The 26,226-nt window shown below is 51.9% G+C and overlaps 2 protein-coding genes across 12 annotated transcripts in view; one reads left to right on the top strand and one right to left on the bottom strand.

Moving 5' to 3' along the window:
• Window positions 1-5,037: 5,037 nt before the first annotated feature.
• Window positions 5,038-17,749, bottom strand: Hemk1 (HemK methyltransferase 1, mitochondrial release factors N(5)-glutamine). Of its 11 annotated transcripts, XM_029481931.2 has the most exons (14): window positions 17,561-17,748; window positions 17,388-17,437; window positions 15,682-15,832; window positions 15,343-15,505; window positions 14,320-14,688; window positions 13,890-14,020; window positions 13,499-13,592; window positions 8,776-8,910; window positions 8,422-8,486; window positions 8,100-8,149; window positions 6,666-6,774; window positions 5,782-5,877; window positions 5,523-5,636; window positions 5,038-5,419 (listed from the first exon to the last, which is right to left on the bottom strand). In XM_029481931.2, the coding sequence occupies exons 5-14, from the start codon at window positions 14,536-14,538 to the stop codon at window positions 5,383-5,385; spliced, it is 1,050 nt and encodes a 349-aa protein (XP_029337791.1). In that variant the 5' UTR covers window positions 14,539-14,688; window positions 15,343-15,505; window positions 15,682-15,832; window positions 17,388-17,437; window positions 17,561-17,748; the 3' UTR covers window positions 5,038-5,382. The 11 variants fall into 11 exon arrangements, with proteins under 11 accessions (XP_029337791.1, XP_021028778.1, XP_029337792.1 ...); XM_021173119.3 differs by lacking the exon at window positions 15,343-15,505; XM_029481932.2 differs by lacking the exon at window positions 15,343-15,505 and having other exon boundaries at window positions 15,682-15,972.
• A 113-nt stretch (window positions 17,750-17,862) lies between these two features.
• Window positions 17,863-26,226, top strand: part of CUNH3orf18 (chromosome unknown C3orf18 homolog) — a 9,221-nt gene continuing 857 nt past the window's right edge. Inside the window, exons 1-6 of the mRNA XM_021172869.3 lie at window positions 17,863-18,117; window positions 18,639-18,745; window positions 19,535-19,917; window positions 23,456-23,481; window positions 24,090-24,237; window positions 25,218-26,226. The exon at window positions 25,218-26,226 is cut by the window's right edge and continues 857 nt beyond it. Of these exons, the coding sequence (XP_021028528.1) occupies window positions 19,678-19,917; window positions 23,456-23,481; window positions 24,090-24,237; window positions 25,218-25,298 (495 nt within the window). The 5' untranslated portion in view covers window positions 17,863-18,117; window positions 18,639-18,745; window positions 19,535-19,677 and the 3' untranslated portion in view covers window positions 25,299-26,226. The remainder of the gene's footprint in view (window positions 18,118-18,638; window positions 18,746-19,534; window positions 19,918-23,455; window positions 23,482-24,089; window positions 24,238-25,217) is intronic.

Here is a 26,226-nt window from a genome sequence, read left to right on the forward strand (position 1 = left end):
CCCACACACACCAATGCACATAAAATAAAGTTATATAAATCATAGCATGTTTAAAAACAATACACACCGCCACACCGACTGATTACAGAGTGCTTAAACGAAGGTGTGGGCAGGACTACATTCTTTCCTGAGGCCCCAGGGAAGTTTGCATTCCTTGGCTCGCAGCTCCTTCCTCCTGTGCTCACACACACTGACCTCCACAATCACACTACACTGACTTCTGTTTCCTTGCACCACTGTCTCCCTCCTGCAGACACCTGTGATCACGTTGCATGCTATGAGCAACTCAGGACAATTTCCCCTTCTCAAGACCTTTAGTTACAAGTCTGGGAAGAAGGATTAGCTGGTGAATTGCCTGCCTCTAAGACAAGCATGAGGATGAGCTAGGATCCCCAGCACCCACACAGGAAGCTAGGCATGGCTGCATGTACCTGCAACCCTGGCGCAGCGCTGCGTGGAGGCAGGAGCCCTGGGGGCTTGTGTAACTGGTGAGGGCCAAGTCAGTGAAAGGCTCTGCCTCAAAACACAAGGTGGTGGGGACTGGAGAGATGGCTCAGTGGTTAAGAACACTGACTGCTCTTCCAGAGGTCCTGAGTTCAAATCCCAGTAACCACATGGTGGCTCACCACCATCTGTAATGAGATCTGATGTCCTCTTCTGGTGTGTCTGAAGACAGCTACAGTGTACTTACATATAATAATAAATAAATCATTAGGCTGGAGCAAGCAGGCAAGCAGGTGGTGATTAAGACCTCTGGTCCCCGTGTATAAGTATGCGCACCCATACCCCCACACACACTATCTTTTTCTCATATCTGCAAAGTCCTTTGTGCTATATAAGGTAATAGTTCTGGGTTGGGGGATGAAGACATCAGTGTCTTTGGTTGTCATTATATTACCTCCAGGGTTGCTTTGTTAGTCTCAAGCCCAGGGTCTTGTTCAGAGCAGGGTTCATAAAGGGAGATCAGGCCACCATCCTAGTCACCACCTTGACTAGGGGCTGTTTAAGGCCAAGAGCTCCAGGAAATCTGGCGCCTGCTCCTGCCGCCGCCAAGTACAGCCTGTTCTCCTGGCATGATCGCGGGATGGGGATCAGGTGCACTGGAGCCCTCAAAGAGATTAGGCCTCAGCTTGAACAGCTGCCTGGCTCAGGCAGGAGGCCAGACCTCACAGTTTCCTCTCTCTGCTGACTGGAATATGTGAGTGTGGTTGTTAGGTCAGATGGGGGGGCCACTCAGGAAGTTCTAGCCTCACGTCTAGAAAATGGATATCCTGTCAGTTTATTGATAGACATTTACTGAACCTGAATGTGCCAGTCTTACAGGAGTTCCCAGACTGAGATCAGGAGATTTCTGAATTCAGGGGACAGATATTTAGGTGGGGCACTGACAGAGATATGGGTAGGAGAAAGAGAGTCACAGCAGGTATGTTAGAATTTAGCAGGTACGGCATGAATTAGCTTTGGTGGGCAAAAGTCTTACTCCGGATGGATGCCCTGCTAGGGCTGGGGGAAGTTGTTCCTGAGAGGGTATTGCAGGGTAGCAGAGGTCCAGGGGAGGAAAGAATTTGAAGGTGGATAGGGAGAGGACAGGACAGGCTACAGGGATTAAAGGGCTTCCCACTTCAGCCCGGCAGTTCACAGATTTGCAAGTGGTAGAACCCTCTGTCCTGACAGCACCTTACTTATGGGGCCAGGGAGGGGGCATCCTGGGGCCTTTTCCAGAGCTGTCTTCACCTTGCCTCTTCAGACAGCACTGCAAGACACAGAGACCATACTTAGGTCCTGGGGAATCCAGTTAAGGTTTAGAACAGAGACTGGGAAGATGCCCAGGGTCCATAGAAATGGACATGCTAAAAAGGGTGTATTTGAGGCTGGGGACACATTTTAATAAGGTAGCTGAATAATCCCCACAGAATACCTCATAGGGAGCTACAAAAAGCATCCAACTGTGAGGCAAGATGACAATTTCTCTACCTGCTGGAGGGATGGAGCCCGGAAGGTGCGGTGAGCACTGAATCCTCCTGCCTTTGAAGGATTCCTAGACTTGTGCCGAGCTTCTGGCTAATATCAGGAGAAAGAGGAAGACGGTATGAAGCCTGGCTTTCCCAGAGTGGAGTCACTGGCTGCCATGGCTTGGGCCTCAGGTACTCAGGCCCTAATAAGGAGAACCAGTGAGGGGAGGAGGAGGCTGCTCCTGGCAGCTCCTTCCCCAGAGGGCAATCACCAGAGCTCAGGACTGAAATCCTGCCATCTTTCCCTTGCTGAGTGAAGTATCTCAGCCTGCCTCATGTTGGTGCTGAGCTGAGCCAGCAGGTTACAGGACCTTCCCTGTTGGTCTGTCCTCAAGGTAACAGAAACACCCACAATGCACCAGGAAGATCTCACCACCGCCCTCTACAGTTCTGAAGGTTTGGAGTCCAAAGCTGAATACAACAAAGTTGTCTATCCAAGGTCACACCCTGGTAAGGGACAGACTCGAATCTAAACCTGGGTTGGTAAGGCTCCAGTGTGGCTATGCAATGTCTAGCCAAATGGAGCGGGTAGCTACAGTCTGGAGGCCCGCCTGGCCACTCTACTTGGCTTGGACTTTTATCCCAGGGGAGTCAAGCCCCACATTTTTCTGGGAAGGAAGTTGTCCCAAGGGTGGCTCCTGCTCCAGTGACCCCAACTGCTCCTCCACTGTCACTCCCCACCATTGTTCTCTCTTGGGTGTCAGACCATGGCCTTACCTCAGAAACAGGCCTGAGGCCAGGAGGGAAAACCCACAGGGAATCAGCACTGAGTGTAACCACGCTGTGAGGGATAGAGGGTGACAGACTGCTGAGAGGTCAGGGCAGCAGCCTGAGACGTCTGAAGAAAGCCAGAGCCAAAGGGCAAAGGCAAGAGAGAGGAGGCAATATTCATACAGGCTTGGGCAAGCAAAGTTTAAATGGCAGCGGAGGCTCAGGAGGTGAGGAGCCTTACTCTAGTTGCACCCGACTTTACCCTCCTAGGTTCTTTCTGGAACAGTCATGAGCAAGAGACCAGGTTCCTTCATTCAAAGGAAACCAGAGGCAGCTTAAGGGCCACATATCTAGGGTTGGACATAGGGTAGGTCACTAGGGCCATATCCTGGGGCTCTGAGACCTTCAGTGTAATCTCTGACGGCACAGATACACCCCTCAACCACAGCAGCAGACATCACTCATACTACATGAGCCCAGAACTAGACTCCCAGAAGGTAAGAACCTAGCTTCCTTTCTCAACCTAGTATCGTGGGACTTTAGGCAGGCCTTACGGTAGCCTTGGCCCCTCTGTGGGCATCCAGACACCAGCATGTTCTACTTTGCTGATCTAGAACAGAATGGAATGAGCTTATTTCCTGCACTGACCCTGGACGCTTGAAGCATTCACTTCTCACAGAAGATGGATTCTTGAGGTCCAACTGCCAGGACTCCGCCCTGGAGCTCAGCTGTCTTGGCTCCGGCAGAGCTGTTGCCTATCAGAGCACACTGCCTCTGGCTGTTGTACCTTAGGTCAGGCTCTTGCAAATGCTGAGGCAGGGGGGAGAGCCAAGTGGAATGGACTTGCTTTAGTCTCCAACACACCTATGAACCACCCAGAATCAGTCTTGTGTCCACACTCACCATCTGGACGGGCTTCCCATTGCAGCTGATGACAGGCTGGTCTTTGGGTCTCCTGGAAGCTGGGGGATCTACCCAGAGCTGGAGTGAAGGTCACAATTCAGTGCCCAGACTTGGTTGGGTGCACCAACCAGGGAGACATACATGGGTTAGTCGGACTCCAAATTTGAATGTTCACATTTGGAAAGGATGGTCGGTAAAAGCAAAGTCCTGTGGGTTTTTCTTCTACCCCGCTGCCTCAAACCTAAGCTTACATGAATGTAGGTAGACAACCCTAAGATGACGTGTCACAGACCCTCAGTCTCATCCTCAGCCTCAGATATGGCCTCCACGTTCAGCCTAGGCCTGCAGGGTTTGTGATGTCCCAAGTCTGCTCTGCTACCCAAAAGCAGGTGTTGGGCTATGGGAAGCTGTAGGACACCACTCTGGGGACAGGGGAGTGCAGTCTGAGGTCCCAGGGACAGGAGGAGGTGGCTCGTGGGTCCCCAGGCCTGCACGGAGGCTGGGGTTGTGTGGTTCTCAGGCTCTTGGGCACCCAGGCACCACTGGATGCTGCGGAAGAGCTGAGAACAGGGTGGGGGCCCTTAGGATGGATCTAGCCCAGGGCTGAAGGGGAAAAGAGGGGAGAGTCCTGGCTGGGTCCTGCAGGGAGGAAAGAGTTCTTGGCTTGTGGGTGGCTGGCTCAGCTTGGGCTTGGTGGTCACTGTGGCTGGGAGCACAGAGAGGCTTGTCTGGGAGATTAGATGCAGCTCCATAGGCTTCTCTATGGCTCCCCATGGCGCATCCCCGTGAAAAGAGGCAGTCCATGGTTTGAAGGCGTTTATTGTCATGGCGGAAAGTGGATGAGTAAAACCGTACCCCACTTCTCAGGGCGGGCCTGAGGTTAAATACCTTTTGCAGGGAGAAGTGTCTGGAAAAGGGGAGTTTATTGGCTAAGCCTTCAGGCCTTTAAGTATCTTATTAAAATGGAGATCTGTCTTGAGCCTTCTGTGGAGGGGTTTGGGGGTGTTGCCCTTACATGACTGCTAGTCACAAATCTATGGAGGGCTGTGGCCTCCTGTCTGGAGCCTAGAGTCTGAGAACCAGGCAAAATGCCTGCTGTTCCTCAGGGTCACTGGGGTTTCCAACTTTAGCTCAACCAGGAACCAGGCTGCCTTTCACAGTCCTACATAGGCCCAGTCAAGGGAGAGAATGTAGGCATTCCCAGGTGGGAGCATTCGGATGACACTAACCAGAGCGGGCTATTCTGTGCAGGCCCTACAGTGTCCAAGGCCAGGACTGAGCCTCCCCATCCCCTATCCCTATCACCTGGTATCCTTACACCACACAGTCAGCTTGACTTGCTGCAGAAGGGAGAGGCTCTCAGGCCTAGTCCTGCATGGGGAATGAGGGCCCATAAATGTTAATAACAAAATACTGGTTCACCATTTATTGCTCTCTCAAAACTTTACTAGCCATCCTTCCCAACATCTTTATAGCAATTTCACCAAGAGGAACACCAAGTAGCCTGCTACACAGAGGGGGCAGGGCAGGCTGGAAACCCAGCTCTTGGATCTCTGTTCTTTGCTGCCCCAGGAAGAACACTCCATCCTTGTTTCCAAGTCTCCTAGAAACATCCATCATGGAGAATCACAGGACCATGGCCGTGCTAGGGGCCCAGGACACCGCTGTTCACCTTCCCCTGGGCGGCACTCCCCGCAGGGTAAGCCAGCCACCCAGCAGGCTAGAATCCTGGCCGGGTGTTCACAGAGTAGCCACACTATGGTGCAGACTTCTGGACATGCAGGAACCGGGGCCTGAGGAGACAGGATGAGTATCTAAGCTCTGAGGAATGCTCACGTGACCTGGTGGGGGCTGGGAGAGCACACAGAAGTGATTCGGCTACGAGAATGGTCTTACCTCCCACAGAAGTCTTCACGGACTCCCACAAGACTAAGGTGCAGGTCAGGATGGCTCTGAAGCCAACTGCTGACAAGCTCTGGGTGTCTTGGGTCCACTTCTAAGAAGATGCTTCTACATGAAGAAGAAATGGGTCAGCTCAACGAGGCAGGGCCAGGACCTGTACTTCCAGGTTGTCTGGTCTGCAAGAGGCATGGGCACAATGACTGCCAAGGCTTGTCGATTACACAATGGAGGGGGAGGAGGCTGGTCTCCATACCCAGAGGCATTCAAGAGCTGGGGTGCCAAGGTCAAGATGTGGGTGATGATGTCCATGCCTTCGTCACCACCATCCAGGGCCACCAGATCTTCGTAACTGAATGGGAAAACAGTGGAAGGTGTGCGTGCAGCTGGGGTAGGGTGTGTCAGGTGTTGAGAAGCCAGGCAGGCCTTTACAACGGGCCCTCTGAGAGGTAAGCTGAGGGTCCCTCAGCAAGTGGTTCCTATGTGACGGCAGCTTTTGGATCCCTCATCTCTCATGCAGACAGCACCCCACAGAGCAGGGCTGGATGGAGTCCAACTGAGACTCCACTGACAAAGTGGAGAGAGTGAGGCTCTCTCACAACAAGGCAGCTCCTGTTCTCGATCTGAGGGTATTTAAAGCTGATCCTGACTGAGCCCGGGAACGAGGAGCCAGCTCCACCCCGGATCACCTACACTTAGGTAGAGACGGGGTGGTTACATTGGGTTTTCTGTCCATGTGAACACAGGATGGCTTTTCCACAGCCCGAGGAGGCTTCAGTGCTGGCTTTCCCACCGAGCCTTGGTGGGGCCTTTAACAGGGCGTCTTCCCTCTCTAGGCCTTGGTCTTGTGTAAAATGACACATCCCTGTGAGCACCTTCTATCGACCTCACTGTGCCCAACACTAAGTCCTCACCACGGTCCCGCAAGCGCTACCACTCACTCTTCTTTCAAAGTGGGAAACGGAGGTTCTGAGAGGCTAGGGGCCTCCAGAGGTCAGGGCACAAAGGTAACACCTTCCCCAGGAAGGCTGCAGGCTCCTCAACTCTGCTGTCCCATACTGCACCATCTTCTCCTGATAGAAGGGCCTCCACCCCAACCAATCCTGCTAGAGCCTCTCTGCTGTCCCATCCACCCTGTACCTGTAGATCTCTGGAGCCAGCTGTTCCATGTCCTTGCGGAAGATGTAGGGAGGGTTGCTGACCACCAAGTCCATGGGACTCCAGGGCAAAAGGTGTGTGCAGCACCCCTCTGTGGGCAAAGAGGAAGATACATGCATAGTGTGTGAAAGGTGACAGCTCCGCTTGCCACCTTATCCCTTAGGTAGTCCCTCTCTTCAAATCTCTCTTTAGACCTAATAAGCCAGACTCGAGGATTAGTAGCCGGAGTTAGCAGGCTGGCCGGAGTGGACATGTTTGGACATGTAGCTGTTCACCTAGAATGTCCATGTTCTCTCGCCTCCCTGTCAAGGCCTCCTCATTAAGCCAAATTCAAGTGCCACCTCCAGTGAGCCCTCCTTGATTGCAAAGGCAAAGGCAGGGTTCCTCAGCTCTGCAGCCCCCTGGCCTTACCATTCTCTGCTTTATAACCAATACAGTCTGGATGTACAGGGAGGGCAGGCTTGCTGCCCTCAGACAACCCCTTATGGCTGCTTTTGGATCCCGCTTGTACCAGATTCTAAGGCAGGTGTCTAACACTCATACAACGCTTGGGGGCGCCATGGATAACAAAAGAAACAGAATTGGAGCTGGAAACCTGAAGACACTGCAAAACCTGCACAGACTGGATGCTGCTGGACCTGCACTGACCGGGCGCTGCTGGACCACCTCATCCAGGCCATGTGGGCAGGAGGCCACAAGTGCATTTTGGTCCTAAAGTTTCTTTCTTGTTGTTGTTTATTTTGATTTTTTTCGGGATGATTTGATTTATATCCTATGCTGGTCTAGAAGTCACCATGTTCCCCAGACAGACCCTGAGTTCACAGGAATCCTCACTGCCATCATACTTGGCTCTCAACTGCTTTGCTTTGAACATGTTTACCTCTTCCCAGGAAATAAATCCTAGTCAAATTTATCAGGCATAGGGGACCCAGAAGATCCCTTATTGCTTGTGGTTGAGCAGTGGTGGCGCACGCCTTTAATCCCAGCACTTGGGAGGCAGAGGCAGGTGGATTTCTGAGTTCGAGGCCAGCCTGGTCTACAGAGTGAGTTCCAGGACAGCCAGGGCTACACAGAGAAACCCTGCCTTGAAAAACAAACAAACAAACAAAAAAATGAAATAAAAAGAAAGACAGACAAGAAAAGAAAGGAGAAAGAAGAAAGGAGAAAGGAGAAAGGAGAAAGGAGAGGAGAGGAGAGGAGAGTGGAGAAGAAGAAAAAGGCTGGACTCCATGGCTAGTCCCTTCATGGGTCGGGTCAGCCAAGGAGACACCAGCACCTTGTCAGCCCGCAGCAGGCTCAGCAGGGCTGGTGTGAGATGAGCCACAGGTTTGATAATTGGGAAACCCTTACCTTACCCCATTTCTGCAGTGTCTCACCACCAGCAGCACCCCACCCCAAGATGTACAGGGGATGTACCTGAGGTTATATCAAGGCAGATGATCCGGATCCTGTCCTGCAGCTGAAGCCTGGAGATGGGGAGATGGTGCTGAGCATAGGATGCAAACCTTGGCTACAAGGACCAGGAGGGAAAGGGAGCCCTTCTTGGATCAGCATAACCACGGCTCACAGTCCACACTCACAAACCCATGGGACCACTGCACTGTCAGGCTTCCTCACTGTGTCTCTCCCTCGAGAGTGAAGTCAAACACTAGTAGGTTTGTACTAGAATAAAGGTCAAGTCCATGTCCCAGAGTCTACCTCCCCAGTGCTGGCCTTCTGGACAGTCCAGCCCACGTACCTCTGAGCATTCTCATGGGTCAGACTAACAGCAGCTTCTTCCTTATCCACAGCAACAACTCGACTCTGCCCCAAGAACAAAGGAAGAGAGGTGGATTTCTGGGAGATGCCTGTCTACAATCTTCCCCTAGCTCCCTCTTGGAAAGGAATACATAACAAAGTTTTCCTGTGGTTAGACTCTAGCCAGACGGAGAGGGATGGAAGTTAGAGGCTGTGACCAGGCTGGGCTGGGCACAACTTCCTTATATGGCCACTTTCCCTCGATGCTTCTTACAGAGGGATGTGGGGGACAGAATACCAGAAGGGACCATCTCAATGGCTCAAGGCATGGTAGAGGGATGCAGAGACAGCCTACCTTGGGGAGCTGGCTCAGCAGGCTGAGAGTAATGGCTCCTGATCCACAGCCCACCTCCAGAATGAGGGGACCATCCTGGGCTCTCACTGCATGGGGCCTCTGGGCCACTTCCTCTAAAACCCATTCAACCAGTTCCTGGAAGGAAGAGGGTCGATCAGACCAGGTGCTGATCATCTTAGCTCCTGAGGAGCCTCTACAAGGAAGTCCAAGCAGTTGGGCTCCTACTGAGGACAGGTGGGGGAGAGTCAAAGCCAAACGATCTTCACATCAGCAGGGACCCTGGGTGGGTCATTCTGTCCCTCCGTGCCTCAGTTTACACGTTTGCACAACTGAGTACTCCTCTTAGAAACATAGTAAGCAGTAATCAGAAGCACAGACCTGATCTATCATCGGCAACTACATGCACAATACACCCCACCGGTGCCTTCCAGACATCTTCCCATTTTATACTCACAGAAATGCTGGGAGCCCTATTTGACACCCAGTCTCCCTAGGTCTGGCCCTGCTTCTAGAGCCTATATTAACCTGTTGGTTCCTCAGCACTGGCTCATATAGACACTAACACTCAAGGGTCATGGCCCTACCTGGTGCCTGAACTGTGGTTCACAGTGGTCAAGAACCGGGCTTGGAGTTGAGACTATATTCAGATGTAGAGCACTGCCTAGATGTGTGAGGCCCTGGGTAGCACCCCAGTACCATGGGGGGAAAATAGAAATAAACCAGAGGTGGCTGGTGTGTCCTCAGCTTTCTCACAGAGCTGAGGGTGAAAATTTCCCAGGAGATTCCTAGGCCCAAAGGACAAGCAATTCTTAGTAGGGCAGGGACACAGCCCTGCCCAAGTCTTGCAGGTGGCTGTGGCACAAACTGAACATGGTAATGGGGCACCATGTGGTAAGAGCCTGTCTGGATGGTACCCAGGACATCCAAAGGGAACACTTTAAACACCATCAGCATGAATGCAGAGAGCTTGAGGTCCACTGCCCACACAGGCTGTACATGGTCATCGGCACTGGGGGAGCTGGGAGTGAAGGCTGAAGGTGGCTGCTGCCCCACAGCTGAAATGTTTTTACCCAGAGAACAGTAGGGGACCCAAGCATGTAGCAGGGAGAGGGCAGCGTGGTCTCTTCTCAAAGACAACCCCCTGGACATGAGCAGAGGCCCTTTCAAGGCTCAGGAAACTGGGAGGAAAGCGGCAGGTGAGATCCACTTTGAAGAAGTGAGCCCCTGTGAGGTGTCTGTTATCAGACCTGGAGGTTACAAACTGTGCCCCAAATCAGACTTAGACACCCATCCTCAATAAGCCAACAAAAAGAGCCAGGTTAAAAGTAGATGGGGGTGGTGGGAGATGGAAGAAAGGAGATTTATTCAACATGGCCACACTGAGAGGAAGGACAGAGAGATCCGCAAACCCTTCACGCCTGTCTTCAGAGTCCTGAAGTGAGATCAAGCAAGGATGTGCGCATCGGAGCGGTCCAGGCTATGGCATGGGCCTGCCCACACTGACCCTCTGACATCTGGGTTTTAGTCTTCTCATGCTCTCAGGTGAGAACTGTGGTGTCTCTCTCGGTGGGAGACACGCTCTCCCTCTTACTAGTGCATGCGATTTCTCTGGACATTCCTACTTCTTTGGGGTCCCGTTTCAATAGTGTGATGGAATGAGGGACACATCTGTCTCTTCAGAGCATCTTCATTTCTGTCAGACCAGTTGCCTCTCTATAACCCAAGGATCTCTAACCCGTATGAAGATCTAGGTTTGCCTCTCTTGCCACATTAAATCATGAGAAGATCTTGGGGTTGACCCGTCAGCCAGGTCTAGGGGAGCAAATAGTACCAGGTCACCCAAGCCTGCTTTCCTTTGAAAGTTGAGTCCCCAAAAAGCATTCGTCCTTCTAGGGCCCCAATCTCAGTGGCGATGCTCATTCACACCAAAGGAAACAAGTCCCAGGCAGACAGAAGCTGAAGAGCTGGACCAGCCCTCCCTGTGTCAGGTCCCTTTGGTACTGAAGAGCTAGTGCCACGGGAGAGAAAACTTGGTTCAGTCCTGTGCCAGGAGTGGAGAAACACTTGGATGTGTGCAGCAAGCTGGGCTTATGATCAGTGAAGAACTTGTAATCTAGGGCTGTGACTGAGAGGCTGTGGGACAGGCAGCAGGCTGAAAGGCAGAAAAATGACAGCCTGTGTTAGGGGTGTAAGTTTCTACGGGTTTCCTGGCCACAAATGGCCCACTCTGGCTGGAGGATGACCCCTCAGCCAGCCCACACTGGCTAGCCACCTCACAGAGGCATCCCTGACCTCAGACACACACACACACCATCTATGTAAATGGCCAGCTGGGGCAGGGTGTGAGGCTGACAGACAGTGGCTTCTTTCTTTCCTTTTACCACAGACCATGGAAAGCTCACTTCATTGGAGGACCATCTGGTGACTGTGTGGGAACTAGCTATGTTGAGACCACATCCAGGAAGTCTAGAAAGTTCTTTCTTATGCAGTGAAGACCTTTCCTCTACCTAAAGCTGTTGGCTCTGAGCCCAGCTAGCCACAGACCCAGGTCATCTGTTCCAACTGAATCCAGCAAGAATTAAAAACATGGTATGACAGGAGAGAAATATAGGACAGAGACAGGGAATGGGCAGTTGGTGGCTTTCCCTGGGGCCACTGCTCCAAATAGGACTGCACAGTTCCTACAGAGGTGGCCCTGCAGCCTCAGCAGGATACAAGGGCATGCACACCCTGTGCTAGGATTCTATCCCTGCTGGGCTGACTCCCTAAAACAGTTACAGCACTGAGCCTCTCCCAGGCCACACAGTCACACAGCACCAGATGGAGATGGAATGGCTCCGACCCGGACCTCAGGCTTCCCACTGTATATACCGCCACACCGGAGGCCTCACCAACCTCTCACCTCCTAGGGAAAACCAAACTCATCAGGCCACAAGCCACTTGCGATTCTGCACTTCAGACTTTCACACCCACCATCAAAAACCGCCCTTTGATGGACAGAAACTCCAGACTCTGTGACCCCACTCCCCTGCGTCCCTTCTCTCCACTCCCTACCACAGGCCACGTCCTCTTGATTTCTTAGTAAAGCACTCCTGTCTGATGTGGCTTCCCCTGGGGGCAAACCTGATGAGTTCTCAGAAATGTCTGTACAGTGAGGCAGACCTGGCCTCCCAGCCAACCACAGCATCCTCCCTCCTCCCTCCTCCGGCAGCAAAGCTGCCTTCCTGGCCCAGGCCCACTTCAAGTGGGTGGGTCACACAGGAGCTGAAAGCTCACACCCCACACTCAGAATCCAAAAACACACAGCAGACACCAGGTCAGTTCCAAGGGGATGCAAAGGCCACCATGATAGCTGTCCCTCAATGTTCTGAACCTTAACAGTATCCGAGGATGGCAAGTGATCTTCTGGCCAGTGGTCACATATTTGGAAGAAGCCACCGGGCAATCCCCTAAAAGCCTGAAGATGACAGGCCACATCATGCTTGGAGTATCTGTCCTTGGCCTAGGTCATGCCAGTTCTAAATAGGATAGAGTCAGAAAGTTCAGGAGCTGCCTGTGGGTCCCCTTCCTTGACAACCCTGTGACTTCTCCCAGGCCTGCCACATGGTAAGGGGGTAAACCAGGTGATCAACAGATTTGGTTTTTTGGTTTTGTTTTTTTTAATGTGTATATAGTATCTTGCCTGTATGTATGTGCATGCAGTACCTAGAAAGGCCAAAGAGGGCATTGGATCCTATGGGACTGTAGTTAGAAATGGTCGTAAACCACTGTGTGGGTTCTGAGAATTGAACCTGGGTCCTTTGGTAGAGAAGTCAGTGCTCTTAAGCACTGAGCCATCTCTCAGTGCTTCACTGAGAGGGTTCACGATCAGAGGGTTCACGATCAAGGGATGGAGATTAAAAGGATGAAATGCAGGCAGCTCAAAGGCCACGCCCAGTAAAGGTGGAAGGGGACAGACTTTTCCCACGAATGTTTAGGAGCCAGGATATCTTTCCAGAAATCAATCTTTTCAGAGTCTAGTGCCCTCTGATTTTTCTCAGCATCCCCTCATGCAACCCCACTTCACCCCAGAGTCTACTTTCCAGCTTTCAGCTCTGCCATCAACAAAGTCAGGGGAAATCCAAGAAAAACAGAAAAACAGAAAAACATCTCTCAAAGATCAGGGTGTGTCCCCAAGGGGCAGCACGCATGGGCCACACAACCACCAGTTCTAGTCATCTGAGGGACTGACACAAGCAATGACCTGACCAGACCACCGAGTCACAGACAGCATGGCCTGACAGTCCATTATCTGAGTCCAGAGTAGACAGCAATCACCTGTAAGGCCACACTGCTTATGCCAGGCCTCCAGCAGAGCCCCTCCTATTTCCCCCATGCCCTCTAAGTTGCTGAAGGCCACTTATTTCCCATGGGTTGAGTGTGCCACGGGCCCATAGGATAGCTCCTAATGAGCACAGTAAGTTGAGCACTACCTGAACCATTCTCTGTCACTTCTGGTCACTGAGGCTGGGGCGGAGGCTTGGAATTTAAAGAGAGTCAAAGGGAGGGGGCAAGAAGGATCCTCAATCATGGCTCAGTCAACCTAGCCAGCAAGAAGACTTATGTGTGAAAGGTGCTGTGAATGGCAGCCATGGGGCCCGAGCGCCCCCTGGAGGAAGTCTGGAGCAAGATGGGTGCCTTGAACCTTTTTCTCATCTTCATCCTGTCCTAGTGAGATACTCACTTCTGTCTCTGGCCGAGGGATGAACACTGGGGGTACCATCTTCAGACTGAGCCCCTGAAAGTCCCACTCCCCAAGGATATACTGCACCGGCATCCTGCAGGAGGAGGATCCAGGGAGTCATCAGGACCAGGACCAGGATGAATAAGTCCAGAGCTCAACTGAGGACTAATGTAGCTAAGGCTATTCAGCAGGGTCCTGACTGCAGTACCCTAGGACAATCAGACTAGGCTTTCCCTTCTTTCAATTTACAACACCAGTCCCTCTTCTCCTACCTCCTGACCCCAACAGATCCCTCGTCCTTAGACACTTTACTCCTCCCTGGCCATAATTTGGTGGAACTGGTGAAGGATGGATCTCTGTAGAGTCCTCGGATCGGTCCATGGGTGCTTACCTCTGTAATCTACGGCCACATAGCTCCTGGATGCATTCCAGTTGTTGAGGGGTCAGTGGCTTGGTCCAAAGTGCTGGTTTCAGGCTCTGAAACTGTTCCCATGGTGAATGTGAGTAGCTGGCTCCCGTGGTCTAGGGACACACACCCAGGTTTGTATGGACAATGTCTGTCAACTCAACACTAGCCACTTAATCATCCTGGAACCCCGCAGTACCTGGAACACACTGCAGTAGTTTGTTGGATGAATGAATACATGTCTGCCTGAAACATACGTTCAGCAAAATCCCACCCGTCTCAATTAAGCAGCCTGATTGAGGCAAAAATTAAAACCAAAAAAAAATAAAAAAAATAAAACAACCCCCCTTTCACTATCTGTTCCCCAGAGAGTTCCCTCCTCCCTCTCCCTGTCCTCCCTTACATTACACTTAACTGTTTTGGCTCCGAGGACATGAGCCACGATGTACTCACTGGATTCCCGGGCCTCTGGGATACCTCTTTCCTCAAAGACCCGTGTCCAGTGATTAACCATCCCTGTGGCACTCAACGGCCCAGCCAGAGATGAATAAGTCTTCCATGAGTTGAAGGCCCAGCCCCTCCTTCCTCGGGGAACAGATAGAAGGGTCCAAAGTATTTGTCCCCAGAGCTTCATTCTTGGAGAAAGGCTTCCAAGCGCCTGAGTCTCTCTTGTGCTATCTGCACTGAGGTAGGGGCTCAGGGTGATCCCTGGGCTGGGCTGGGTGAAGAATCAGTCATGGGTTCCAGTTCTCTACTGTTTTGTTTCTCAGATGTTTCTGCTACCCTAAAGAAGGATGTGGAAAAAGACTCAAAATGTGCCAGGAAAGGGTGTGCTTTTTAGTCTGTCGCCTCCTGGACTATATTCATATCCCCAGCCAGCTATCTGATTCCTTCTTGTCTTGGCCAGTAACGTTTTGTTATTTTTAGCATAGGTAAATTGAACTGGCAGGGTTCTGTCCCTGTTAACAGTCAAGGTGTAGGTTTGGGAGTAGGTTAGACTTATGTCAGACCCCAGTGTGAGTGAGTGCAGTCGAGCCGTTGTTTCTGACTTCCAGTTTGCTCCTAATGTGGGAGAAATAAATAACACTAGCTTTCTGGAGAGCGGTGCCTTGACCAACGACTATCAGGGGCCTGGAAGACCCTTGGGACTCACTAACAGATGGCAAGAGACTGCCGTGCTCGGGAAGCTTTGCTTGTGACATTCCGTATTGTTTAGAAGCTGAAATGTTGCCTCTATTTTAACCCATAATGAACAATGTTACGCTTAAGTTAGCATAAACAAGTTATCTGAAAACTTAAAATCTGTGGTCCCCTCTACTTCCAAACTAAGTAAGGTCCAAACTGAGATTTGCTGAGAAGCTGTTAACTGCCACATCCTCTCAGACAGGGCTCCTGAAGAGGGAAGCAACTCGCCCACGGTAACTCAGGTATAAAATACCTCGGGCAGAACACAAATCCGGCTCTGCTAGATCCCTGACGCAACTGGGTCCACCAGTACCCAGCTCCGGAAGGAACCAAATCTCCAAGCCTCGACACAGCCTCCATCCCAGATCCGCAAACACATTATCAACGACTCAAATAAGCGCGCCCTCTCTCCACCCCTGAAAACGAGGGAGAGGGCCATCCCTGTCTCAAAATCAACGTTGCGGCCTTGCATTCCCATCCGGATCTCCCGCTCTGGTGCATACCTGCCAGAGGGCATGCACTCTCACCCGGCCCACACACGAGTACCAGAAAATAGACCCAGGGTCAGCCCCCCCCCCCGGATGTGCGTAACCTGTAGTGCACTCCCTCGGCGCCTTGCTTCCGCCTCGGTGCTGTTGAGAAAGGGCTCCGGTGAGCCGCGTCTCCTTGGTCTAGGGTTCCTAAAGTGGCCGGATTCCCCTTTGAAGACTGTGGAATGCTGAGGAGGCTCAACTGGCCAGCATCTGCAGCCCCCCTCAGGGGAAGTACAGGGATGTGAGAGATGCTCTGCTGGGTTCCAGAACCACTAGTCTTCATTAAGGTCTCAACAGAGATATGGCTCCAGCCTGCGGTGATTGCTTGAAGCAAACGTTTACATATCCAGCTGGGGCGGAGTGTGGGCAAAAAACAAACCGCGAGGGTGTCACCCACGTGTGCTGGGCTTGCGAGCCAGATTTTGGGGGGCGGGAGGTGGGTGCGTTGTTCTAACTGCTTGTAAGCTAGGTCTAGCAGTGTGTGGCTGGGTTTCAGTGTTTGGGGGCAGTCTCTGTTTTCGGAAAGGGACCCAGTATCTAAGGACCCTTCTGACCTCACACGCACATAGAATTTGGAGCAGATAGCAAAACAGCGAATACTGGAGAACTAGATTTATATCCTGATTCTGTTGGCAGCTCGTTGTTTAACTTTGTTTAAATGCCCAGCCCTTCTAGGCTTTAGTTGTATCTTTTGTAATATTCATAGCAAGACCTGGTTGTGCAGGCACGTAATCACAGCTCCTGGAGAAGCTGACGCAGGAGGATCATACATTCAAAGCCATCCTAGGCAATTTAGTAAAAATCTGTCTCAAAATTTAAAAGGTGGAAAAGGACCTTGAAGAGATGGCTCAGCAGTTAGGAGCACGTATTGCTCTTGCAGAGAACTGGGTTTCAATTCCAAGCACCCATGTACACATACCCATCCAAACATACATACCTATAATTTTAAGAAATAAAATAAAATATTCAAAAATAAATAGTTCACGGGGTAACTCAACTGATGTGCCCACTTAACATTCACACAACTCTGAGTTTGATGCCCACAAACGGGGTTTGGTAATACTTATAAATCCCAGTTTTCAGCAGGTGGAGGCAGGGAAACCAGAAACTCATCTTTCAAGGCCAGACTGGGCTACATGAAACCCTGCTTCAAAAAAGTAAAAAATAAAATACTTGAGTAAAAAGGGAGAGGGGCTGGGAGTTGGGTGTGCTGGTGCACACCTATACGTCCCAGTACAAGGGAGTCTGGAGAAATGCCTCAGTGGTTAAGAGCACTGGCTGCTTTTCCAGAGGACCCAGGTTCAATTCTGAGCACCCACAAGGAGGCTAACAGCAATCTGTAACTCCAGTACCAGAGGATCCAATGCCCTCTTCTGGCTTCCTTGAACACCAGACACATATGTAGTGTACAGATATGTGTGCAGACAAAACATCCTCACACATGAAGCTAATTAATTAAAAATTAAAACTCAAGCACCTAGGAGGTGGAGGATTGCCTTGGTTCAAGACTAACCTGGGCAACATAGTAAGTATCGGGCCATCCTGGGCTACACACAGTCTGTTTAGGGGATGGGGTGAGGGTAGTTTTAAATGGTTGGGGATACAGCTCTTGGGTATAGGAAATCGGTACTTCTGTCCTGAGATGAATTTTGCTGTGGATGAAAGCTATTATGAGAGGAATAGGTGGGCTATCACGCAGATAATTCCATCTCAACATCTCTGGACTGAAGTCTCCATTTCTAGCCCCATAGTTGGAGTCACTTACCAAAAACCGCCCTTGTTCCAAAACGCCAGAGTTCCTATATAAGCAGGAAACTGAGACAAAAGAAGAGAAGCAGCTTGCTTTTCAAGGTCATAAATTCAATAGAAAATCAAACTGAATTCATTTTAGGTTTCAAATACTTCAGGTCTGGTGGTGCTCTCACCAAATCTCTGTACCTATGATTTTTGCGGCTTACAAGTCTGCCCCGGTGCGGGTGGAGGTGTCCAGGAGTCAGAATTCTGGCCCAGAAAGGGCCTGGCTACCTACGGTCCACTGCCTAACTTCCGGCAGGCCATCAGGGGTCAGAGGTATTCTCAGAGAGAATCTCTTTTAGCTGTCCGGTTTCAGGTCCAAGCTCCCGCTGGGAGCAGAGCTATATCCGAGCGACAGGCGAGTGAACCAATGCTGGCCGAGCTTTAGGCGAAGCAGCCAATCAGGGTCCGGAGGCGCGGGGGGGCGGGGGCAGTAGGCAAGGCACTCCGGCTCCTGGGGATCCCCCGAGGCTGCTCATCCCAGCCCCACCCCCTCCGTGGTCCCGGCCCAGCCCACCCCAGCTCATGTTGTCAGCCAGCGCAGGCTAATACTAGCTGATCCTGCGCGCACGCAAGGCGGACCTTGAGTCGGACCTGTCGCCCCCAACGCCAGGGCCTGGGTGTTCCCCCGCCCACGCCTCCTGCAGGTCGCTACCACCCTTAGCTTCTCAGACTGAGCTCGGCGCACCGGAGAGGATTAAGTAAGTGCTGAGATCGGCTGCTTCTGAGCAAGAATGGAGAAACCACAGGGTCGTGGAGGCGGGCGTGGGGATTGATATAGGGAGGACTAAGAGACCTGATAGCTTCTTGGAGGTCGCGGTGCCCACCACTTTTATCCCGGTGTTCTTCCCTTCCCCTTTGGACCCCCGAGACAAGCCAATAAAATACTCGGCAGGGTGGCTTCTCTCCTTTTTTGCCAGTAATAAACAGACTCAGAGCAAGTTAAGGGTCTGGTCCAAGGTCATGGCTGGGATCAGTGACAGAGTCCAGAAGAGAACCTGAGACTTCTTGCTGAGCCAAGCTGGAGAGGACAGAAAGGAATGCGTCTACTCCATGCATGACCCTCTGCCAGCTTTGCTCCTTCCTAAGGGACCATGAACGATATGTGCACACCGCTCATACGTTTGTGCACACCTGCAAGAGGAGGCATCCCGTGTACACCTATGAGACGCACAGAGAAACACATATGAAGCCATAGGCTAGAAATTCTTTCTCTTTCTAGGTCTGCCCCTCTGCAGCACTGCTAGGACTCATTCCCACCCTGCTTTACCCAAGACCCACAGAGGCTGGGTGATCTTCCATCCTCCGGAGGGAAATAGGTGTTTCAAAGTGAGTATTTCATCAGTGCCTCTGAAGATGTAACTCCGTGCTTTACATCTACGAGTAAAGGAGGTAGCCCAAGGATCACCCCTGCCAACTTCCTTGCCAGAAGATCTAGCTCCGTCTACCCTTCCTGCCTCTTGGTGTCTCTACACCAGCCCCATCCTAGTCCCAATCATAGCGTGGGTCTCACAGCTGACTAGGACCAGGGACTGCTGTGTCCAACTCCTCCTGGGTTGTTGGTGGTAGTGATGGAGATTTGGAACGTCTATTGGATGCCTTCTGTGCTCATCTAAGTTCTTCCCTCCACCCCCCACTGGGGACTGGTGCATTCTGATATACCATTAACCCTACAACACCATGGGGTTGTTCATAATATTTCCCACTTTGAGAAAAACTAGACACAGAGAAGAGGGGTGACTTGCCTGAGGTTATATCAGGTCTGTCTGAGTCCTAGGCAAGTGTTTCCCAAGCAGAATGAGGGATGTGGGGTGCAGAGAGTGAGGAGGTAGGAGTAGAAGAAGTAGCAATTACAGAGATAATTGGTGGACTTTTTCCAGGCCTCCTGCATCTTCTCCCATCTTCCAATTATAATCACTATAGTCATCGTACAGGGGTGACAGGGCTTTGCTTTCCTGTCCCTATGTCCCTACAGAAGCCCGTGTCCTAATACCCCATAAACTTGACTTAGCTCTGCCTTGAAACCTTTATGTCCTCAGTGCCTTCAGATTCTAGAGGGACTTGATCTCACAGATATGCCCCTAGCTGTAACCTCTGCTTTTATTCTTGCCTTTCTAGAACCGAGAGAGGCAGGGGTCTCCTGGTAAGGGTTCGGCTGTGCCAGTGGTCATCACGGTGGCGGGAACGACAGCCCTGGACACTCCTAACGTCAGAAGTCGGTGGGCAAGTTGACTGAGCCCTGGCAGTCTCCCAGTGTCAGCATGAACTCCAGGGTTCCAGCTACTCAGAGCTGGTTCAGCAGCCACCTGCCCACCACTGAGCCTGACTTGGAGCCCGCCACCACCGCTGAAGGCTCTACCACCGAAACCGCCACCCTCAGCCCAGAAACCACAAGCTTCAATGACACCAGAATCCCTGATGTGGCAGGTGGTGCAGCTGGTGTGGGCACCATGCTTCTGTCTTTTGGGATCATCACAGTGATTGGCCTGGCTGTGGCCATGGTGAGAGCCGGGGCAAGCTGACGAAGGTCTGGAAGGCTGTCCTTTGTGGGAGGGTGACTAGTGTTTAGACTTATAGACAAGCTAATTAGAATGTCTATTAATGATAATTCAATTCCCTCCCACCCACACCTAAGATTTATTTACTGGGGACCCAGATGAGCAGTTCTAATTTGGAAGAACCAGCAATGACACATGAATGGCACATGGCGCTTTGGGACTGGGGCTTATAAGACTGGAGTTGGGGAGGGGTCCAGACACAGGGTCTTGAGAGGAAGATGTTTGAAGCAGGTAGGGGGTTTTCTGTGAGCAGCAAGCAGGGCAGTGAAGCAGAGGAGTGTGGGAGTTTCAATAGCAGCAGAGGCCAGAGATAGTTGGGCTATTATGTGGGATGCAGAGTCTGGGTGGGAGGCTGTTAGCTGTTAATTTACACATTCACTTGGCAGTTATTGACTGTCTTCCTTTACCCTTAGGGCACGACAGGGCTGGGAGAGAAGAGGTCCTGACTTGTGTTTCTGATGAACAATGAATTAATAGGCAAGGGTTTATTTTTTATCAGAGACAGCTGGGAAGAAACTTTAGAGCTCCAGGTAGGAGCCTGAACTCACTGTCGTGAGAAAGGGCAGGGGCAGGCAGCCATCAGAACAGAGGTGAGCCCAAAGAACCCTGTTAGTATCCTTCAACAGTCACAGACACAGAGAATGTCACCAAAGAACCACTAGAGATTGTAAAGTTAAGACTAAGGAAACTGAGGTGCCCCCGAAGCCCCTCCGAGGGGCTGGTAGCAATGGCACTCTGCCCATTGTCCTTTACAAGCAATGATGGCAGCTTTGAGCTCAGGAGCATGTGGATCTGACAAACAGGGCTGGATGGGGGCGGGGTGGGGTGGGGGGCGGGACTGGTGATACAGATCAGTAGCCAGGTGCATGCATGGCAGGCACAAAGTCCTAAATTCAATCTTAAGCACTGGACTAGAAGCAAGCAAGGAAACGAACAAGCAGCACATACAGAGAGACACACAAAACCAACCAACCAACCAAACAACAACAACAACAAAAAGCAGGGCAGGGATCCATGGCCTGGCTAGAGCCGGTGTTAAACTAGGGTTGCCATATGGGCTCTGCAGGCTTGGGACAGCTGCCAGGGAACAACTGCTGGCCAGCAAGTAGGACTAGGGTATGTGACAGGCAGAGAGAGGCCAGGGAGGAGAGTTTTCCTGGGGCAGGAGGAAAGTAGAAAGCTCGTGCTTGCCCTTGGCACCTATGTGGTGGCTAAAACAAGCTGAGATACCCTAGCCTCAGGGGCAAATGACTCTGTCTTGATTCTGAACAAAGGATTTTGGCCTGGGAATTGGATAAGGCTGCCTTGCTTTGTCCCTAAGGGACATTCAGGTCAGAGTGGATGACCTATCCACCAAAGAAGTAGAGATGCAGAAGGTGGTGGGACAAAGATAGCGGAGGGCGCAGAGGAGAAGAGAGGACTTCTAGAAATGTCCTCCAAGTCCCTCTTCTTTCTCCCTTGTGCCAGCCTTGAGCCATGTCATGGGTGCATGGAGGGGCCGGTGCCAGCCTCATGCCTCACACAGGAGGTGAAGAAACCTTGGTGCAGGCAGGAGCGGAGCAGGAAAACTCCCTGGGAGACATGGGGAGGATGGTGAGGGGCAGGGAGATTTGGCAAGGAAGAGGAAGGATGTCCTCAGATGGGGGTGGAAGGGCCACAGGGCAAAGGCATGTACGCTGGGTTTTTGTCTGGCTTTTCCTGTAGATTATCCTGAGTCACAGGGCACAGGGGAGGGAGGACATTTGGAGCAAGAGTCACGAGGCCAAGGAGCACGCTTAGGGTGCTGTAGCTGGAGCTAAGGGTGGGACGGGGCTAGGGATGACCCAGAGACCTGGGTTGCTGTTGTTTCTACCCATAGGACAGCAAGCAGTCACTCCCCGGAGCAGGCAGATGAGCTAGAAACACTTGAGCTTTTTTCTGTGTGAGATCACATGGGGAAAGGTCTGAGCCAGATTGGGAATTAAACAGATGAAAGCTATGAGTGGGCTACAGAGACTGTGAAGCCACAGGGGCTTAGCACAAACTCAGGGATGTGGGTTTCCCCTAGGCAGAAGCTGCCAGGTTCTTTTTGTTGTTTCTTGCTTACTTGTTTGTTTGCTTGTTTGAGGCAGGGTCTCACTATGCAACCCTGGCTGTCTTGGAATTCACTGTATAGACCAGGCTGGCCTCAAACTCAGAGATCTGCCTTTGTCTCCTGAGTGCTGAGATTAAAGGCATGGGCCACCACCACCCAGCCAGGCTGTCCATATTCTTGATAGTTAGAAATTGCAAATTTGGGGCTGGAGAGATTGCTCAGTGGTTAGGGGTACTGACTGCTCTTCCAGAAGACCCTGGTTCAATTCCCAGCATCCACATGGCAGCTCACAACTGTCTGTTAACTCCAAGATCTGACCACCTCACATAGACATACGTGCAGGCAAAAACATACCAATATGCATAAAGTAAAAATAAATTATTTTTTTAAAAAAAATTGCCAGGTTGGGGAAGAGCAGATGGTGGCAGTAATCCCCGGAGTCCCTGTGCAGGCATGGGCTCCAAATATCACCCACTTCCTCCCTGGTGCCAAGGCTTCCTGCCTCTGCCTGTGGGTTCTAGGTATTATCTAGTTGTGATCTTTTTACTTTTGTGTCTGGACAAGGGGTGGAAGGTCCCAGGGACCTTCTTAGGTTCCTCTAGCATCAGGGCTCTGAGGGGTGACCCTGGAGGACAGGGGTGCACGGCTCTGAGGGATGACCCTGGGGGACAGGGGTGCAGGGCTCTGAGAGGTGATCCTGGGGCTCAGGGGTTCAGGGCTCTGAGGGATGATTTTGGAGGTCAGGGGTTCAGGGCTCTGAGGGATACCCTGGGGGACAGGGGTGCAGGGCTCTGAGGGATACCCTGGGGGACAGGGGTGCAGGGCTCTGAAGGGTGACCCTGGGGCTCAGTGATGCTGAGAGCATTGCCTAGAGCCTCTCTCTGTGCTGCTGTCTGCCTACTGCCGATGGCTTTGGTGAGAATGGAGGGAAGGGATGCGTTGAACTATTTTCTTTCCCCTTCAGCACTGAGGAGTCTCAGGCAGGTGCTGACTGGGCAGTCAGTCAGGCTTTGGACAGCCGGAAACAGCCAATTCCAGACAGGCCTAACTAGTTTTCCTATGCCTGGCTCCCATCTCTGAATCTCCAGACTCAGTCTGAGGTCTGTTGGCATCAAAAGATATCAAAAGAGCCGGGTGGGGTTGTGCAGGCCAGTAGGAGGATGGGGAGAGGTCAAGGCCAGCCTGGACGACATAGGGAATTCTAGGCAAAACTGGGCTGCTGAGCAAGACTTTATTGAGGAATGGGGACAATGTAAGATGTCTGTATGGGATGGGACTGACCCTGAGGACATGGGGACCCACAGCTTCCCACTTTTCATCCTCTCAGGCTCCCCCACCATGGGGGGCAATGCTGGATTGATGGGGACCTTCTTCCATCACTGTCTGATGTTGTTCCTTCTCTTGCAGGTTTTATACATCAGGAAGAAGAAGAGGTAATTCCCCAGATGGCCCTGAGGCTACAGCCTATGGGAAGGGTTGGGCTGGGATCCAGGGGATGTGAGTGGGAAAGAAGAAACAGGCCCCAGCACTAAGGCTCCTCTCCCTGGGGAAGGGCATGGGAGCGGGGCAGGAATCAAGGCCCATTCAGGATTGGGGATGGCCGCTTTCACACACAGGCAGGCAGGCAGGAAGATTCTGAGAAAACAAGTATAACCCTGATGTTTTGGGGGAGGGGAAAGAAGGGTAGGAACTGTGGCCACCCGGATATCCTGATGTCCTAAGTTGACTTCCACTGGCTCCCCACCTGTGCTTCCATTCATCTCTGCGTCCACCTCCGGGCATCGCAGTAGGATCTTGGCCCAGGTAGCCCCTGTGGATTCTATGGACGATGGTCCCACCAGACCCAGGAATAGCTACTTGCTTATTCTAAGGCTACCCCTCTGAGAGACAGATTGGTACTGTAGGTTCAAAGATGTCTGCCAGTGAAGCCTAAGAGAAGACTTAGGCACCTTAAACTTGGTGTGTGGCTCTCTTGGCCACCAGAACTGAGGGAGGGAGGGAGGCTCTTCCCTACCCTCAAACTGCCTCTGTCCTACCCCAGGCTGGAGAAGCTGCGCCACCAGCTCATGCCTATGTACAACTTTGACCCCACGGAGGAACAAGATGAGCTGGAGCAGGAGCTACTGGAACATGGGCGAGACGCAGCCTCCATGCAGGCTGCCGCCTCCCTGCAGGCCACACAGGGCAAGGTGGGCACTGGCCAGTTTTCCCACTCAGCCCGGAGCTGCCTTTTCTCCTGCAACCCACCCTCCATCCTTTCCACGCATCTTGCTGGCACCTGCCAGGTGATGAGGTGACACTTCTGAGCACACGAGTCTCTTTGGGTTTGTTCGGAAACTGCTAGGTTCTTCTGTGGCTCTCATAGACTCACTGTGCAAAGCCGGGCTTTGCGGGCTCCAGCCTGGCTCAGCTCTGACAGCCTGTAGATTGTGGAGGCCCAGTTAGAATCTCGGAGCCCAGTTTTCTCATCTGCAGATGGAAATCCTAATGGTTGCCCCATGAGCCCTTGGGTACTAGCCGGGAAAGCAGAAAGACAAACAAAACTTAAAGGCAGGATCGATGGGTTGAATACCCTTCATCGCTCTACTCCACGAGGACCCACGGTCCTGAGTGGGTTGTGAGTGGAATCAGGCTCTTCAGCAGAGGCGCTGCTGAGTTGGCAGATGAACCCTCGTCCCCGACAATCCAGGGAAATGGAGGCCCAAGCCAAACACACCTCCTATAAGCAAAGGGGTGAGCACCCAGGCCCCATTCGGTCAGAGCCACTGAGCAACCAAACCACTCGCTATCATTCTCCCAAGTCCTCCATGTGGTTCCATGCAGGGTCTGGGCCTGTCCTTGATCCATCCTTGTGTTTGCCCCTGTCCTTGTGGGGAAGAGGACCAGATCTTCCTGCTGACAGAAAAAAAAAATACATGCATAATTAATCCAATACTAAGCCCATAGGAAGTGCTGCCAAGGTGACAGGGCAAGCTGGAAATAGCTTGGGGGAGGGAGGTCTTCTGAGCCAGGTCATATTTCTAGACTGAGCTTGGTGGATGGGCACTCTTAGACGCGAGGCACAGCCGGTGCCAATCAAAAGCAGGCACCAGGAAGTGAGGATGGAAGTGACTGGACCAGAGGCTGCCTTTGGTCAAGGTTCCTGATGTTCCTGCCTGTCTCCCCACAGAGCACTCTCCCTTCCCAGGGCCCGCTGCAGAGGCCCAGCAGGCTGGTGTTTACCGATGTAGCCAATGCCATCCATGCGTGAGAGGCCAGAGAACAGGCCTGGATCTCTGACAAAGACAACGGCCACGGGGCCATCAGTACTGCCCACTTCCTGACTGTCAAGACCTATTCTCAGGACCAGAGCCACCGCCACCACTGAGGCAGGAAAGGGATGCAACAGACCCCAGCTGTGCTGAGGCCCCACCTAGTGACTCTCAAGCTTGCAGAGAGCTCTGACCAGGATAGTCATTTAACCACAGACTTCTCCTGAACTCGTGGCTCTGCTGGCTTCCTGGTCTCCTGTATCCCTTGCATCAAGGTCTGCTTCCCTGATGGGGAGGAAGAGCAGAAGCTTGGAGGGGGTGACTTGTTTTTGTGTGTGACTGGAGTCTCTTCTAGGGTAGAGATAGGCAAACAGCCAGATGACTGGGACAGGGCAGGGCAAAACCTTTTTTTCGAGGGTGTGGGAGGAAGAATTTATTTTATTTTATTTTATTTTATTTTATTTTATTTTATTTTATTTTATTTTATTTTATTTTTGAGACAGGGTCTTGTGTAGCCTGGAAGTTGTAGATCAGGCTGACCTCCCACTCAGGCTGCGTCTACCTCTTTGATGTTGGGATTAAAGGCATGCACCACCATACGCAGCTAGAGCAGCACCATTCATAAGCCCAAGAGGCGCAGGGAGAGAGCTGGGAATGCCCAGTAGATGCCTTGGGAACCATCCATATGTAAGGTATTGTGGTGAATGGGTAAGCATGAGGTCTCCTGGAAATCTCTACCGTATCCCTGGCAGCCAAGATAGCTGCTGAGAAAGATGAAATGAGGAGAGTGGGTATGGAAAGATGCAACTCCCCCAGATGTGGGGAAAGGCCACACACAGACAGGTACCTGTTCCAGCATGCGGGACAGAGGCTCTCTGCTTTGGCTTCACCTCACAAGCTCACTCCCACTCAGGGATAGGGAGTGAA

Source organism: Mus caroli, unplaced genomic scaffold (assembly GCF_978045245.1).
Source record: "Mus caroli unplaced genomic scaffold, Mus_caroli_1 scaffold_11, whole genome shotgun sequence".
In the NCBI taxonomy this organism is placed as follows: Eukaryota; Metazoa; Chordata; class Mammalia; order Rodentia; family Muridae; genus Mus; species Mus caroli.